Source organism: Balaenoptera physalus, assembly GCF_965194825.1.
Source record: "Balaenoptera physalus genome assembly, chromosome: 10".
Classification (NCBI taxonomy): domain Eukaryota; kingdom Metazoa; phylum Chordata; class Mammalia; order Artiodactyla; family Balaenopteridae; genus Balaenoptera; species Balaenoptera physalus.
This window is the reverse complement of record NC_138889.1, coordinates 52,009,066-52,025,459: the sequence shown is the minus strand read 5'-3', so window position 1 is coordinate 52,025,459 and position 16,394 is coordinate 52,009,066. Positions and strand designations below refer to the sequence as shown.

The window sequence follows — 16,394 nt, the reverse complement described above, 5'->3', positions numbered from 1 at the left end:
ATACCTCGTATTCCAGTATTTCTCACATGATCCTGAAATGTTTTGGATCCTTGCTCTGCTGAAGGTACAACTGCTAATACCCAGTGCAGCATTTCCGTTGGCCTGGTTTGACTGAATCATGAGAAACTCAGCACAAATCCCTGGACGCATCTGACAGCTCTGGGGCAAGGAACCATGCCTACCTTACTTTCCGTAATGGCCTGTGTCAGAATGGCAACGCCCTTGGCTTAAGCCTGAATCACAGACTCTCCTCCTCCACGAAACAGATTCCGTTTCTGGGAACACATCTGGTTCCTCCACTTTAAAACTGAACTGAACGGGAACTTCAGAGCGTGTATATCGGTGGTGGCAAAGTAGTACCACACAGTTACTTTGCCCAGACGTAAGTTAAGGTCAGTAGAACACTGTTGCCCTGGTTTTGGTTCTTTCCTTCTACAATGTAAGGATAATCGTAACTTCTAGGTAGGTAGCTTCCAGGTTACTGTACTGTGAAGATCTCTTAATAAATTATTCTAGACAATGCTAGGTTAGAAACAGTTCCACCCAGGAGAGGGGTGTATAAGCATATCTTTCTTGTGCATCAACTGTTTAGCAGGCAAAGTTAGAAGGCTTGAATTCTCCTGATGTTTTGCCCTAGTCTTATTCACTCAGTGCTATAAAGGGTAGTATTAACAAGTTATTCTGAAAATGTCTCTAAATACAAAGTCTAATGCTGGGTAACTTCCATTCAAATCCAAAGCCAGAAAAGGAAAGGTGACTTATTAGGCATAAGTTTCGGGAGGCACTTAAGTGACAATTAATGAAAACTCGAAGGAAGGTAGAGTTTTCCAAAATCATATGTCAAACGATAACAACGTCTGTGTGGGACAGCCCAAGCCTTCCTGAAAAAGAAACACCCCAATCCTCCCCAGGTTAATCATGCTTACTCATACAGGAATTATACTTCCTTAGCCCCTGAAGCTGGGCATGACACCCTGGGGCCTGGGGACGATTTACACTTAGAAGGACTTGCCAAAATTGACTATATAGCACATCACTTTGCATTAAGTTCTCCAAACCAGCCCAACCAGTCTTGAGCTGAAAAACACAGGATCATCCTTTTCAATGCTACTGATAAGGAATTCAGCAATAGTCAATTCAGTGCAGCTTCGGAGCCTTTAGACTCCATTCTGGGCAAAATAGAATCAGCATATTTTACGCACCTTAATAATTGGGTGTTTTACAGTGAAGCTGAGTTGTCCATTTCTATACAGATTCACTTACTGCTAAATGAACATATGACCATTTAAATATATCTTCATTTAAGAAGAGACAGCATGATACTTTATATACCATAATGTCAGATCAGAAACCATGCAACTTGTATCTGAGAATTAAATTGCTTTTTAAAACCAAAAATAAAACAAAACAGGGCTTCCCTGGTGGCGCAGTGGTTAAGAATCCGCCTGCCAACGAAGGGGACACAGGTTCGATCCCTGGTCTGGGAGGATCCCACTTGCTGCGGAGCAGCAAAGCTCGTGTGCCACAACTACTGAGCCTGGACTAGCCTGCAAGCCACAACTACTGAGCCCACATGCCACAACTACTGGAGCCCGCGTGCCTAGAGCCCGTGCTCCGCAACGAGAGAAGCCACTGCAGTGAGAAGCCCACGCACTGCAAGGAAGAGTAGCCCCTGCTACTGCAACTAGAGAAAGCCCACGCGCAACAACAAAGACCCAACGCAGCCAAAAATAAATAAAATAAACTATAAAAAAAAACAAAACTTTTTTTTAAATTGCAGAAACAATACAAATTCATGATGGAAAAAAACACGAGTTTTATTTAAAGAAAAAATATTAGGACAAAATAGATATTACCACCCAGGGTCAATCATTGAGAGTGCTTTGTTTAGTTCCTTCTATGAATTTTTTTTAACAAAGTTGAGATCACACTGCACAAAAAAATTTGCACTTTACTATTTCATATGCTGTATACTGTACACATTTTCCTGTGTTTTAACAGCTCCTTGGCCAGAGCATTTTAATGATTCTTTTTTTTTTTTTTTTTTTTTGGCCATGCCACAGAGCATGTGGAATCTTAGTTCCCAACACCAGGGATTGAACCTGCGCCCCCTGCGGTGGAAGCTTGGAGTCTTAACCACTGGACTGCCAGGGAAATTCCTTAATGATTCTTTAAAACCTTACTGAGTGAATTCCCTGGTGGTCCAGTGGTTAGGTCTCTGTGCTTCCAATGCAGGGGACGTGGGTTCGATCCCTGGTCAGGGAACTAAGATCCCACAAGCCATGCGGGGTGGCCAAGAAAAAAGAAAAAAAAAAACATTTACTGAGTAGATGTATTATAAATTCCTTAACATTGCCCCATTGTAGAAAATTTGTGATACAATACTTCAAATTTTAAATTGGATATTTAAGCAACAATGTATATGATATTCCCAAGTAATTTAGAAGACTAAACATATTAGCAAGGGTCAGAAACACCTAAATAATAGTCATTATATGTAGACTAGTGGTTATAAGTTTATTCTCTGGAGTTAGCATACTCACTGGCTTTACATTCTGGTTCTGCCTCAACCTAGTGACCCTCTGAGTTATGTAATCTTCCTAACATATGAAGTTTTCTTATCTGCTAAATGAGAATAAGAGTTGTACCACCTGATAGGTTATCACTAAATTCGTGTCATTAAAGCAGCGCAGTGTTTGCCACACAATAGTCAGTGAATGTTAACTATTTAAGAACAATTGATGTTATTAGTACATAATTTGATGTTGTTAGTACATCATTTGATATTATTAGCAGTAATTATTGTTATGATTAGTAACTTATTGTTAATCATTTGATTTTGCTGGGCTGTGGCAATGTTGTCAGAAGAGACCAAATGGCACTTACAGCTTAATTTAGATCTAAACAATTCTTTTATAATAAGTCCCTGGTGGCGCAGTGGTTGAGAATCTGCCTGCCAATGCAGGGGACACGGGTTCGAGCCCTGGTCTGGGAAGATCCCACATGCCGCAGAGCAACTGGGCCCGTGAGCCACAATTACTGAGCCTGCGCGTCTGGAGCCTGTGCTCCGCAACAAGAGAGGCCGCGACAGTGAGAGGCCCGCGCACCACGATGAAGAGTGGCCCCCGCTCGCCACAAGTAGAGAAAGCCCTCGCACAGAAACGGAGACCCAACACAGCCAAAAATAAATAAATTAATTAATTAATTTAAAGGGAAAAAAAAACGTCATTTAAGGAGAAAGTCATTTTGCATTTTGGGATGTGATTTCAGAAGGCAGGTACAGAAAGCTCTTTTCTGGAAAAGAACCCAGTTAAGGCTTGGTGAAGTCATTGTTTAATTGAAACATTCTATCTCAAGATTGGTAAAGAGTTCAAAGATAATTTTGTGTAACATCTCTCCCCTCACTCCAACCAGACCAGGTGACCTTCAACTATTCTTGAACGTCTCATACACTGGGGAACTTCTTACCTACCAAGGTAGCTCTTACACTTAGAAAATTCATTTTATATTGAGCCAAAATATGTTTCTCTGTAGCTTCAACATATTAATAATAAACCCACAGATCACCTCCAACAAGCTTTAACATTGAATTTTCAATACAGTGAATTGATGGGGATCACAGCTTCTAATGGATTTATTTTGGAGTTTGAAAGAGATTGGTGAGAGCCCAAATGTAGTAAAACCAAGACTGTATTACTCAGACTTAATGAAAAACTGAGATTTATGTATTCATTACCATGTGTGCTTTCCTGCAAATTGAATAATCTAAAATAAAAGGAAAGCGTAATGATTTTTCTTGGGAAAAAAATTTCTAAAGCTAGAATTCTAAAAAGGCTTTTTAAAAGTTCATATGGAAGCTCCCGTATAGTTTCATGTTTCATCTGGGGAGCAGAATGGGGGAAGGTCAGCCTTGGGACAAGTTTTGGCTGGGTTGGTAAGCTTGCAGCTCACCTTCTGATGGCATCTGCTTCTCCATAACTGAACCACTTTCTACACAGAAGTGAATGCTTAGAAGTATTTAGAAATTGATATCAAATGACAACCTTGGTAAACAAGGGGCTATATGAGTCACAAAAGCCACTCAACAGAACTTAACAAAATTCATCATCTCTCGATACTGTGGATCATATCTCTACAGGTCTGTTTTAGCCATCAGGCATGCTTAACTGTCACGTTATTAGAAAAGCAGAGTTTCTTTGCATGAAGATTACCTGACTGCAGTTGCTATTATTTTTCTACTTTGCAGTCTTTAGCACAGAAGCTGGCAACTAGCTGCTACTCAATAAATACTCAGGCTGATTGAATGATTGTCTGTCCCTAAGGGTCATAGATAAATGTCTAGTCCCTCCAACATCTGGTTACCCTGGTAGCTACTCAGACATTGGAGGACTGCCACTTACTCTCTCAGCTCCTTCCTCCTCTTGCACTGCCATCACTTCTTTCCTCCAGGCTATCCCCAGTACCCACCATCTCTTCTTATAGTCCACAGCTTCAAACCCAATCATCCAAGGAAATTCCAAATGTGCTTTTGTTTGTTCGTTTTTAAAGAGGGAAGATCTCACTTCTGGGTCTCTAAGACAGAAAAAAAGAAGCTCCTACGCTCTCTGTGGAGGTCACGGTGAACTCGTATCTGGACAGCATTCTTTAAGAGCAGTGTTTTTCAAATTACAAATCACAACCCATAAGAGAGTTGTGAAATCAACTTAGTATATCATGATCCATATTTTCCTTATAAAAAAATAGAGTAGAAAGTATCAGAGGGTATTGCACATAGTAAGAGTGTTCGAAAATCTAAATTTCAATTTTCTAATTGTGGGTGCCTGTGTGCAGTTATGTATATATATTAATATATTTATGCATATTTGTCATACATACACACTAGGGCATCCTACAAGGTGCACAGAATTTGGCCTAAGTATTAGCCCCATTTCCCCTGCTTGTCCTAGTACCTTTGTGTAGGGCTCGAACTGCACCAATATAAGAGGCAACTTTGTGTATGTGTATCCTTGAGTTTTAGAGTAAATGTATTTCTTGTTGTAAGCTGGGGCTTACAACAACAACAAAAGTTGAATATTAACATTGGCCAACTGGAGAGAATTAGGAACGGAAGGTGAGGGTATCACAATCATGCCACATAAGCACAGGCTCTTTTGCAATTTCAAACGTACTCATTTTCACATTCAACCAAGAGCTGCTGACCAGTAACTGCTGAGTGAATTATGAAGGATCATTAATTTGGTACTCAAATTAGTGCATTATGAGAATTTATTAAGCACTTTAGTTTGGCATTCCTCCAGGGGAGCTAGCTGCCATATGGTGTTTGGCTATGTTACACATCTTCTACTGTACAGGCAGAGAGGTGTAAATTCTGAAATTTGAGGGCAAGTTGTTTTTTAAAAAGCCATTGCATCTTCCATGTTTTCTTGAGTTTGTCATCACTGTCACTTAGTACTATTCTTGCTTTTAATTATAAATTTAGTTTTATCATTAACTCTTCTATTTGTTATTAATAATTTTGTCAACCCTTTGCATATACAAAACATATTTAATGCAAATACATAATTTACATTAAATATATTTTGGCTTAACATTTTCTAATAATTAGGCTGCAAGATATATATATATATGTATATATATATGTATATATACATATATATATATACATATATATATATATATATACTCAAAGATAAATCATCTCTACATAGGGATAAACATATACCTATTACTAAAGCCTATGTAAACATAATCCTCCCCACACCCACGATTTGTTTTTACAGTCACATTCTTCATTGCCAGCAGGTTTGTTTGCCACTGGAAATTGAGAGTGATGGGGATAAATGAGACATACATTGTTTTTGGACTAAGTGGCCTGAAGTCTAAAAAATGTGAGATTCACCCATTTTACAGATGAAAAGACTGAGGTCCAGGCATATGAATTGACTAATCAAGGTTAGCAAAGGTACTTGGACAACAACTCAGCTCTCCAGATTCTCTTCCTCTGCCTTCAAATCACTCAGACTCCAGGTACACCCCAGAACACAGAGCCTGATCCAGAGCAAAAGTTTTACAAGTATGTGCTTAGTCACTTGTTTTACTTACTGTGAGGTTGAACAATATAAAATTACAGATTTGTTAGGTCAAAAACTGTCAGATATTGGCACTTTCATATGGTTCAAGCTAAATAGTGTTATTTTAATAACTCCAGCCTCTGCCACTCTGAGATCTTGATTTTCACAGAAGGAGCAGCATAGTGTATTTGTTAAGATCAAAGACTTGAGCCAAACTGCCCTAGTTCAAGACTCAGATCTTCCACTGCCTGGCCACGTGCCCTGAGCCAGATGACAGATTTTCTGCCTCTCAGTGTCCTCAAAGAGGAACAGAATACTATATAATGTTATTATTATTATTATTATATTATTGTTTTTATTATTATTCCTAAAACGCAACATACTCACTAGTTAGCCAAATGGTCTGACCAAGTTTGGGCAGCTTTATGCACCTGTTCTGAAAGGTGTTTTCAGACGTGAAATCTTTTCTAGAGACAGAGATTTTGGACCCTCTTTACTTGGCAAGGTTGGCTATTTATTTGTTTGACTGGCATTTGGCCTTATAGTTTCCAACGTTTCTCTCAAAGGTCCTATTTCTCTCTGCAGACAGCATTGGTTAATAAATAAAACAGAGAGGCTGAAACATCCTAGCAACAGAAATCAACTGTGTGTATGATTTGTTACTCTGTTTTTACTTCATCTATTTTTGAAAATGCGGTTGCTCTTTTAAGTGCCCATTTCTTCTCCAGGCAGTTAAGCTGAAGTATTGCTCTAAAGAAGAAGAAGAAAAAAGAAGTATCCAAATTTGAAAAACGGCTTCGGTTAGCTCATGATGTAGAGAAAAGACAACAATTTAAGGGTAGATCAGAGTGCAGTAAAGTGATTCCAGTGAGACCTGATGCTGACTAATTACTTCTCTATAGATGGTGGTGTTCAGTTTACTAAGCATCTGTGCATGTTGGAATTTGGGACACTGTGGGTGGTACAAGTCCATGATATCTACATAACTCAAAAAGCAAAATAGTCCATCTACAAGCATCATTTTATTAAGTGAAATAAAATACAAGTGCAAAATCTCATTTTGCAGTTAAGTGGTGGACCACATTGTAGGGTCCCTGAAACCAGACCTGCTTGGATAAAAGTAAGTAAACAGATCAGGCCGTGGAAGCAATGCCTCTTCAGAATGGGATTTAGAACAAGATTTAGAAGAGAGATGCTACAGTGATGCTGGGAATGTTTCATTACTTCCCAGATTTAGGTGTGGGGCTGGAATAAAGTTAATACAACACTTTTATCAGAAGAATTATATATGGAACTACTTTCACTGTACTCCTACAATTTCCTACCGAAAATACTAATTCTCATGAAGAAAAAGTGGATGGAGCAGAAGAAAATAAATTAATCAGACATAAAAAGATGAGAGGGTTTGTTGAGAAATGAACTTTCATATTGATTGATTCTGTTATTTTAAACCATGCTTTTATTAATGGTATAAGTCTTTCTCCTCTCTTGGATCTATGCTTTTCTCTCCCATTCTCTTGAATCTAAAAGATGTATTACCTACTTAAGTTGCATTTCAAGTACCAACATATTCAGTGGCAAGGTATTTCAAAGTGCACTGTCTCAGAGAACACCGATTGTAAAAGGATAACAAATAGAACCGTATGCTTGGTCCATAGTCAACCCCTCTACATAATTGTTAAATAAATGATTAATAAAACAATGAATAAATTAATAAACTCATGATTAGGAAAAAAGTTTCTTTTTTACTTAGCACTGCTATGACTTTGGGGTTTCAAATCACATTTTGATCCATTTATTTGACACTCAATAATGGATTTAGTACCTTCTTTATATAAGGCATCATTCTAGGTGGTGGATATACATGATCTCATGACATTCATGCAATCTCAGTTCAGAAAACTACTAGCTGCCTTTAATCTACTCTTCGTTTTCTTGATCCCTGGAGTTTTCTCCTTGGCCATTTCACTTAATCTGTCAATTTTCTCATCTACAAAAATAGGACAGTGTTGTGAAGAACGATTAAACTAGTTCATGAAATAACTTGGGAAACACTTGGGAAACTAAAGGTAGTAAGTACACATGCATTACAGGTTGGTAGTAGATCACTGTGGTAAAGAGCAAAGGCTCTGGATGTAGCCTATCTGGATTTGGATCTTAGTTCTTCCAGTCACTAGCTGTCTTGGGCAAGATACCTCTCCATCCCTCAGTTTCCTCCTGTGAAAAGGGAATAGTAATAGCACTGACCTGTATTTGTCAGCTCAGGCTGCCATACAAAATGCCATAAACTGGGTGCTTAAACAACAGATATGTATTTTCTCACGGTTCTGGAGGCTAGAGGTTTGAGATCAGGGTGCCAGCGTGCTTGGTTTCTGCTGAGAGTTCTTTTTCTGGCTTGTAGACAGCCAGCCGCCTTCTCACTTTGTGCCCACAAGCCTCTTCCTCAGTGTGTGTGTACAGAGAGAGAGAGAAAACTCTCTGGTGTCTCATTTTATAAAGGCACTAATCCCATTATGAGGCCTCTATCCTCATGACCTCATCTAAACTTAATCATCTCCCAAAGGCCCCATCTCCAACTACTGTCACATTAGGGGTTAGGGCTGTAATATATGGATTTTGGGAGGACACAGTTCACTCCTTGGCATGACTTCATAGGGTTATTATGAGAATTATGTATATTAATCTGTCTGAAGCACTTCAAACAGTGCCTAGCACTTGGTGAATACTCAATAAATGTATGCTGTTGTTATTTCTGGAGCCAAGTGAATAAAGAGGGCAGCCATTTAATTTACAAAGCAGATTGTTTAATAATGCTGTTTATAGAAAATTTCTAGAGACCAAACTCAGTGATCTTTAAGCTCTGGGTATTCTATATAAGGGCATTCTCAAATACATCCACACAACTGATTAAGCAATAAGTCAAGGGACCTTGGAGAGGTCTTTCCTTCTTTTTTGTCCCTCAACTTTTCACAGTTGTCTTTTCAGGACTGCAGCTGGCTCACCTATGGAAGCTTCTCTCCTCTTTGGAACATACTGCACCTCTTCCGTCTTTGTTCCACTTTCTGTGTTGATGGTTTGAGCAGAGGAGAGTAGGAGAAATGGTGAGGTTTAGTGTCTCTAACCGCAGCTCCTTAACCACCGAAGGCCACGGTTATTGATAGAAGCTCTATTTTAAACAAAAACTATGCTCAGCGTCTTCTATTTGAAATGGTTTCCTACCTAGAGGTCAGATAGTCAACCTGCATCCAATACAGCGGTCTCCTCTGAAACCGTTTTCTTTTCTTTTTTTTGACGGCAGCACGTGTCATGTGGAACATCCCTGACCAGGGATCGAACCCCTGCCCCCTGCAATGGAAGCGCGGAGTCTTAACCACTGGACCACCAGGGAAGTCCCAGTTCTGTTTTCATACTTAAGTTATGGGAGCGTCACTATGATACAGGACAGTTCTTTCTGTTTTTGAACAATTCCATAGACAGAAAATTCTTCTTTATTTTGAGTTGACATCTACTTCCATAATGTCTACACACTGGTCCTAAATTTTTCTTCTGTATTATGCTGTTGGACACATAGTAAATCTCTTAAAAGGTCTAGGTGAACTGAACTAGTTCTTGAGGTATTCTTGTTGACTTACAATTTTCCCATCTTCTCTTATTCTTCCAGTGATGCTGTCCTACAAAATCTTCCTTTTTTCTTGTTCACTTCCATGTCTGTCCCCATTTGCTCTATTCCCTCTTTTCCCAGCTCCATATTAAGGGCCCCCAGGAGTAGATAGTAAAGGGAGTGAGTAGATGGCATTGAATAACTTATGAAAAAGTTAGTGATAATACCAATTCTCTTCCTTCTGATTTTTCTGTGAGAAAAGGAGGTTCATATCAAGTTCAGATTCCAGAGAGTCTGTGTTTTCTGGGGGGTTTAAACATACACTATCACAAATTATATACTCCTGAGCTATAACCCCAGCCAGCTCCCATTACAATGTTTACCAAAACCTACATTAGCAAAACTATTTACTGTCAACATTAATGCTATAATTTAGCGATTTAGGCTGCCTGGGAATGATGTGATAGGCAGCATAAAGCTAAGACTTCTTTTTCCTAGTTGCTACATTTTAAAAGAGGGCAGGCTTATCTTTGGGGGTTGTTCCCTAAAGGCACACATTAGTCACATGTGGGCCACTGGCATTACTGTCCACACAAAGTGTACCTGTGTAGGACAGTCCAGCAGGGTTGGCTGTGTTTTCTTAAATGCACTAGGCAGAAAAGCTTTGAAATTTCCCCCTGTCTCAAAGCAGAAAGAGATACAGTCAGACTGGGAAGCTATGCTTTGTACAAAGCAGGACAGAATTCGAAGTCATCAGCTATCACTAAAGTTGTCATCACTTTTCTCATCCCTATGAAATCTGCTCTGCTCAGACGTTCTCCATCCACCTAAATGCCTGGACATTCCATCTTATTTACGAAGTCCTGTCAAGTCTACTTCCTGAGAACATGTCTAGCTGCACTATAATGTGTCTTCATTGTCTCTCAACTGGACCGTGATAGTAACTTCCTTGCTTTACTCTATCCATTCTCCTTATTGCTATCGGGGTAGACTTTTAATATACAAGTCTTGCTCAAAATCCTTTAAAAGTTGCCTACTGTTTGAAGTGTAAGCGCCAAAGTGTTGGAGGTGAGCACAGCTCAGGGAGTACATAAGATAATGTACTTGTCAGGGAAAAAGTAGCAGCGCTTCTATTCATATTAACTTTTTCTCTTAAAAATCAGAAGTCCAGCCGTGTTATATTCAATATACGAATTGCTGCTGGAGCTTTCACTCAGTCCTTCTGTCAGTGCATCTCTCTTATGTTTAAGGACTGAAGGAAACTTGAAGAAAGAGAGGGAGTTTCACAAAGTAGAAGGGCCAGAGTGTGCCCCATTGGTTTTTGTGGGCCGAGTCAAAAGGATCTGAATTAGAGAATCTTTATAGTATTTTGCAAAAAGCTAGAAAGTAGGCATAAGAATCTTGTGTACTAGACAGAGATTCACTGGTTATATTGTTCAAAGTACTTATGAGGTGTTAAACCTAATAAATTATACATTTTTATTTTTTAATTAGCATCCAAATTTTGCTTTTCTTTCCTGTGTATGATAAGTTGTTATCAGAAATATGCCACATACTAAATGATGGGGTTTAGGAAATGGCAGGGGCGGGAAGGACTCTCTGACATTTCCTTGAGGCAGGTCTAGAGACCCTCACGTGAGAGGTGCCTTCTCTGTACCTGGAGCATCCTTATCTCTGAAGACAGACGGTTGCCAAGAGGAATGTGAATGAACAAGCATTGTCAAGTTTCCCCTAATTTACTACAGTTAGCTCATACCCTTTGTCTTATCCACTCCCCAACTTCCACTTTTCATCAAACCTAGTATAAACACACTCGGGTTTAGGGTTAGTTTGTAGAAGATGATATAATAGCTTCATAATGTTAATGTAGATACTTATAAAATGAGATATAAAACCACTAACCATAAATAAAAAGATTGGTAAATTTGATTTTATTAAAATTAGGAATTTCTGTTTCTCAAAATATATCACCAGGAGAGTTAAAGGGAAAGCCATAGCAACATATAACCAACAAAGAGCTGATCCAGAATATATAACCTACTCTTACAAATCAATAAGGAAAAAGAGAAAGAACTCAATTGAAACAATCAAGGATATTCAATAGCTGATAAACATATGAAAAGGGTTCAGCCTCAACCTCATAAGTCATTAGGGAAATTGCATTTTAAACAAAAATGAGGTTTCTTCAGGAAGGTGGAGTAGACATTTTTTCTTATTCTTCCCTCTAATTACAACTAATAACTCTGGATGTTATATATAAAGAAAATATAAGAAGACTCTGAAAGGTAGAGAGAAAGCAGCAGACTGGCTAGGGACCTCGGGACTCAGCACAGAGCTGAATTCCCTGGGTTCTGTTACTGCCTTGTATATTCCAGAACTGGGTGCTGGAAAAGCCAGCAGCCCAGGAATGCCAACAGAAGCAAACAAACAAACAAACCAAAGCCCCTCTCAAAAGTTTGCCCTCCTTCGTCAGAGTACCAGGAAAGGAGCAGTCTAGCAATAACAGCTCTACTCCAGCCAAACACTGAAGAAAAACCTGCAGCCCCATCTTCACCATCAGCAACAAAGGCTGAATGGGAAGCCAGGCTTTTCATCCCCACTGGTGTTTAAGTGGAGACCATGGTGTCTCTGGGGACCATGTGGGTCGACTGGACTTTCTCCCTCACCAGGCAGTAATGAGGTGCCCCTACCCCTGACTGTGGAGGGAGGGTAACAGAAGAGGCTTACTGGAGAGTCCTGAGATCCCATTCCCACCCAGGAGTAACAAGGAGCCCTTCCCCACACCCACCCTCTGGGAGGCCCACATACAGCTAGACTCCATCCCCTTCTGGAAATTCAAAGGTCCCCCTTCACCTACCAGAGCAGTGTCAGAGGAGGCTTACTGAAACACAAGATTTAAATAAGATCTAGAGTCTTATAACATCCCCAAATAACCAGGTTTCAATCACATGAAGACAAAATCGCTCGTTTTACCAAGAACCAGGAAGATCTTGAACTGAATGAGAAGACCATTAACACACACTAATGTTGAGATGATACAGATGTTGGAAGTTTCTGGCCAGGATTTAAAGTAGCCACTGAACTTCATTGAGCTGCATTGTTTCATTAAGCAATTATAAACATGCTTGAAACAAATGAAAAAATAGAAAGTCTCAGCAAAGATACAGAAGATAGAAAGAAAAACTAAGTGAAAATTTTAGAACTAAAAAACACAATGACTGAAATTAAAAAACTCAGTAGATGAGCTCAACCACAGAATGGAGAGACAGGTAAACTTCAAGGTAAACTGGAAGATAATACAATAGAAATTCACATCAAGTTGTATATATTAACTATCTACAGCTTTTTGTATGTCAATCATAACCCAATAAAGTGGTTTAAAAAAACAATAGAAACTATCCAATATGAACAACAGAGATAAATAGACCAGAAGAACACAATAAAATAAAAAACGAAAAACAGAGCCTTGGAGATATGTGCCCTATAACAAAAGACCTAACATTCATGGCATCTGAGTGCCAGAAGAAGAGAAAGAGAGCAGAGATGAAAAAAGTCCAGTAGATCTACCCTAAAGGAATGACTGACAAAGTTCTACAAATAGGAGGTAATGATAAAAGAAGGAATCCTGAACATGATAAGAACAAATTATGGACAAATACGATACACTTTCCTTCTCCTGAGTTTCCCAACTTCGGTTTGACATTTGAAGAAAAATTATAACAATTCTTAATGTAGTTCTCAATGTACGTGGAATAAAGCTAAGACAACTATACTATAATTGGAAGGGTTATAAAGGGAGGTAAAGTTTCTCCACTTCTCAAACTAAAAATGTGTCAACACTAGTAGACTTTGATGATATATATGGGTTATATATCAAGTATAATACCTAGAGCAAACAATGAAAAGCTATACAAAGTGATACACTCCAAAACACTATAGATAAATCAAGATGGAATTCTAAAAAATGTTCAGGTAACCACAGGAAGGCAGGAGCAAGTAAACAGAGAAATGAAAACCAGAAAGAACCAAAAGCACAAAACAGAAAACAAAATAAATGACAAAAATAAAATGCAGCCCCATATGTAAAAAATGAGAAAAAGCTGGCTTTACAAATTTTTCCCATTGGCTATTATTCTTTAAATGAATAGCATTTTGTGAAGAATGCTTGCTCTTAAACACCAAAACAATTTATAAAATGCTAAAATTTTATATCTAGTTGAGTAAAGCAGATTGTGATTTTATTCAAAACTGTCTTTTTCTTAATTTTATATTGATGTGTTAAAGGTGTAAAGTAAAAACAAAGCAAATAATGAAAAAACATTTAAGTAGATATGGGTATTTTTAATGATCAAGATGATTAGGTTCAATATGGATACCTCAAACTAATTTTGTTTTATAACCTATTTGCAAACAAGAAATTAAATATCAATTCTATAAACTGTCTCTCTCTCTCACACACACACACACACAGATGCACACACACTGGGATGGTTAAAATGAAGACTGATGAAGTCAAGCGTTGGTGAGGATGAAGAACTCATATGGAACTGTAAATTCACTTTCACTTTGGAAAACTGTTCAGCAATATCTCCTAAAACTAAACTAATCATACCCTATATTCCAGCAATTTCATTCCTAAATATATACCTTTGCTTGAACGGACATGTACAAAAATATGCATAGAAGCATTATCAGTAATAGTCAAGTACCAGAAATAACCTAAATGACCATTAACATTAGATTCGATAAATGAACTGTATTTCATACAATGGAATGCTACATAGCAATAAAACTGAATGAGCTGTTATATGAATGGGTGAACCTCATAAACATCAAGCTGAATGTAAGAAGCCAGATACCAAAGAACACATACTGTATGATTTTATTTATTTTACTTATTTAAAGCACAAACCAGGTAAAAAGTAATCAAAGGTGTTAGTGGCTAGGATAGTGGTACCTTTGGGAAAGAGGCAGAGGGTAATAATTGGAGAGGCACAAAGAGGTGCTGTCTTATCTCTTAACTGAGTGGGGATTACATGGTGTACTTACTATATAATAACACACGCAGTACACTTCTGATTTATATACCTTCCTGTCTGTATGTTGTACTTCAATGAAAATTTTTACAAAGATGGTAAAAATAATTACACCTTCTCTATACCTCATGGTACAAAGTAAAGGTGATATTTTAGTGGTGGGTGAGAAAGAAACTGCTTTTTAAACGCACTTGTGCAATAGAGGGAGCATTCTGAAAATAAGTGTTTGGAAAAATTTTCAGTGCTCTCTGCACACTAAAAGACATGGGGACAGAGTATCTATCCTGTTCAAAAATGTTCCAAATGAGAAGTTTCAGTGGATTTCGAACTATTATTAATAATGCCAATGCGAACGTACATTTCATGTATATGTTCGCCATTGAACATCCAGAAATTAGGTAAATGAAGAAGTCTCCATTTCTGTCTTAAAGTACCATATAATCTAGTGAGAAAGATAAGAAAACAACACAAACAGAATACAATGTGACTTTGTGGTTTTATGTGACCGTGTACTAAATGTAAGTCAATAAGTCTATGTTTGGCTGCATTAATAATGACCAAAAATAAATGGATCCATCCAACCAAGGTCAGGGTAATCTTCCTACTTTGGCCAGATTAGTAATCTAAGTTGGTTAAGTGATCTATGTGTAGTTCCACAGTTCAAGTTTCAAAAGCAAGCTTGACTGACTCAAAAGATGATGTGGGGACTTCCCTGGCGGTCCAGTGGTTGAGACTTTGCCTTCCAATGCAGGGGGTGTGGGTTCGATCCCTGGTTGGGGAGCTAAGATCCCACATGCCTCTCAGCCAAGGCACCAAAACATAAAACAGAAGCTGTATTGTATCAAAAGATGATGTGGTTTTTTTTTTTTTTTAAACATCTTTATTGGAGTATAATTGCTTTACTGGTGTGTTAGTTTCTGCTTTATAGATGATGTGGTTTTATCCGTCTCTGCTGATGGAACTGCCATCCACAATCTTCTAACCTAGAAGTCTCTAATATTCTTTTCTCTTTTCATAACTGCTGCATTCAATAGGTCCCCAAGTTCTGTCAGTTCTACTTCAGAAATCTCTCTCCAATCCATTGCCTTTTCTCTACCTTAAGTGCCCTATTTTATATCAGGTCTCAATCTCTCTCTCTCCTGAACTATAGAAAGAGCATCCAGTTTTATTTTTTCTAACTCATATCAGGACAGGTTTGTCCCCTGCATAAAGCTCTTCATTGGCTTCTAGTTGCCTTTGTGATTAAGTTGAGACCCCTTTATGTGGTAGTGTTCTTCATTAAATTGACCACCTTCTTCCTCCTCATTTCCCCTTGCTTGCCTCTCTTGTCCTTAATCCTATAGTCACCTGGAGTCCTATACCATGCCTTGAAGATGTCATGCTCCTTTAGGACTCTGGCACTTTTTATCATGCCCTTTCTTCTGCCTGGGATGCCCCCACCCCCAAGTTTCTCCACCAAACTTCTACTCTTTACTCACATCAATTTTTACCTCCCAATTGTTGTCCCAGTAGTGAATGCACCTTTGTGTGTGTGTGTGTGTGTGTGAGAGAGAGAGAGAGAGAGAGAGAGAATGAATGAGGTGAGGGGGAGGGATGCAGTGAGTAAGAGAGTGAGTGTAAGTGTGTTAAGGAAACCAAGAAGGTTAGAGTGGTATTTGGTAGTGGTTGAGAAATTGGTAGGAAGCT

At 38.5% G+C, this 16,394-nt stretch overlaps 1 protein-coding gene across 21 annotated transcripts in view; it reads right to left on the bottom strand.

Annotated features, from left to right (window-relative positions):
* Window positions 1–16,394, bottom strand: part of DLG2 (discs large MAGUK scaffold protein 2) — a 2,066,111-nt gene that overhangs the window by 259,381 nt on the left and 1,790,336 nt on the right. Inside the window, exon 1 of one of the 21 annotated variants that reach the window (XM_082410129.1) lies at window positions 5–2,734. The exons of the other annotated variants lie outside the window; for them this stretch is intronic. Within the exon in view, the coding sequence (XP_082266255.1) occupies window positions 5–92 (88 nt within the window). The 5' untranslated portion in view covers window positions 93–2,734. Of the gene's footprint in view, window positions 1–4; window positions 2,735–16,394 lie in introns of those variants that run through there. 21 annotated transcript variants of the gene reach the window in all.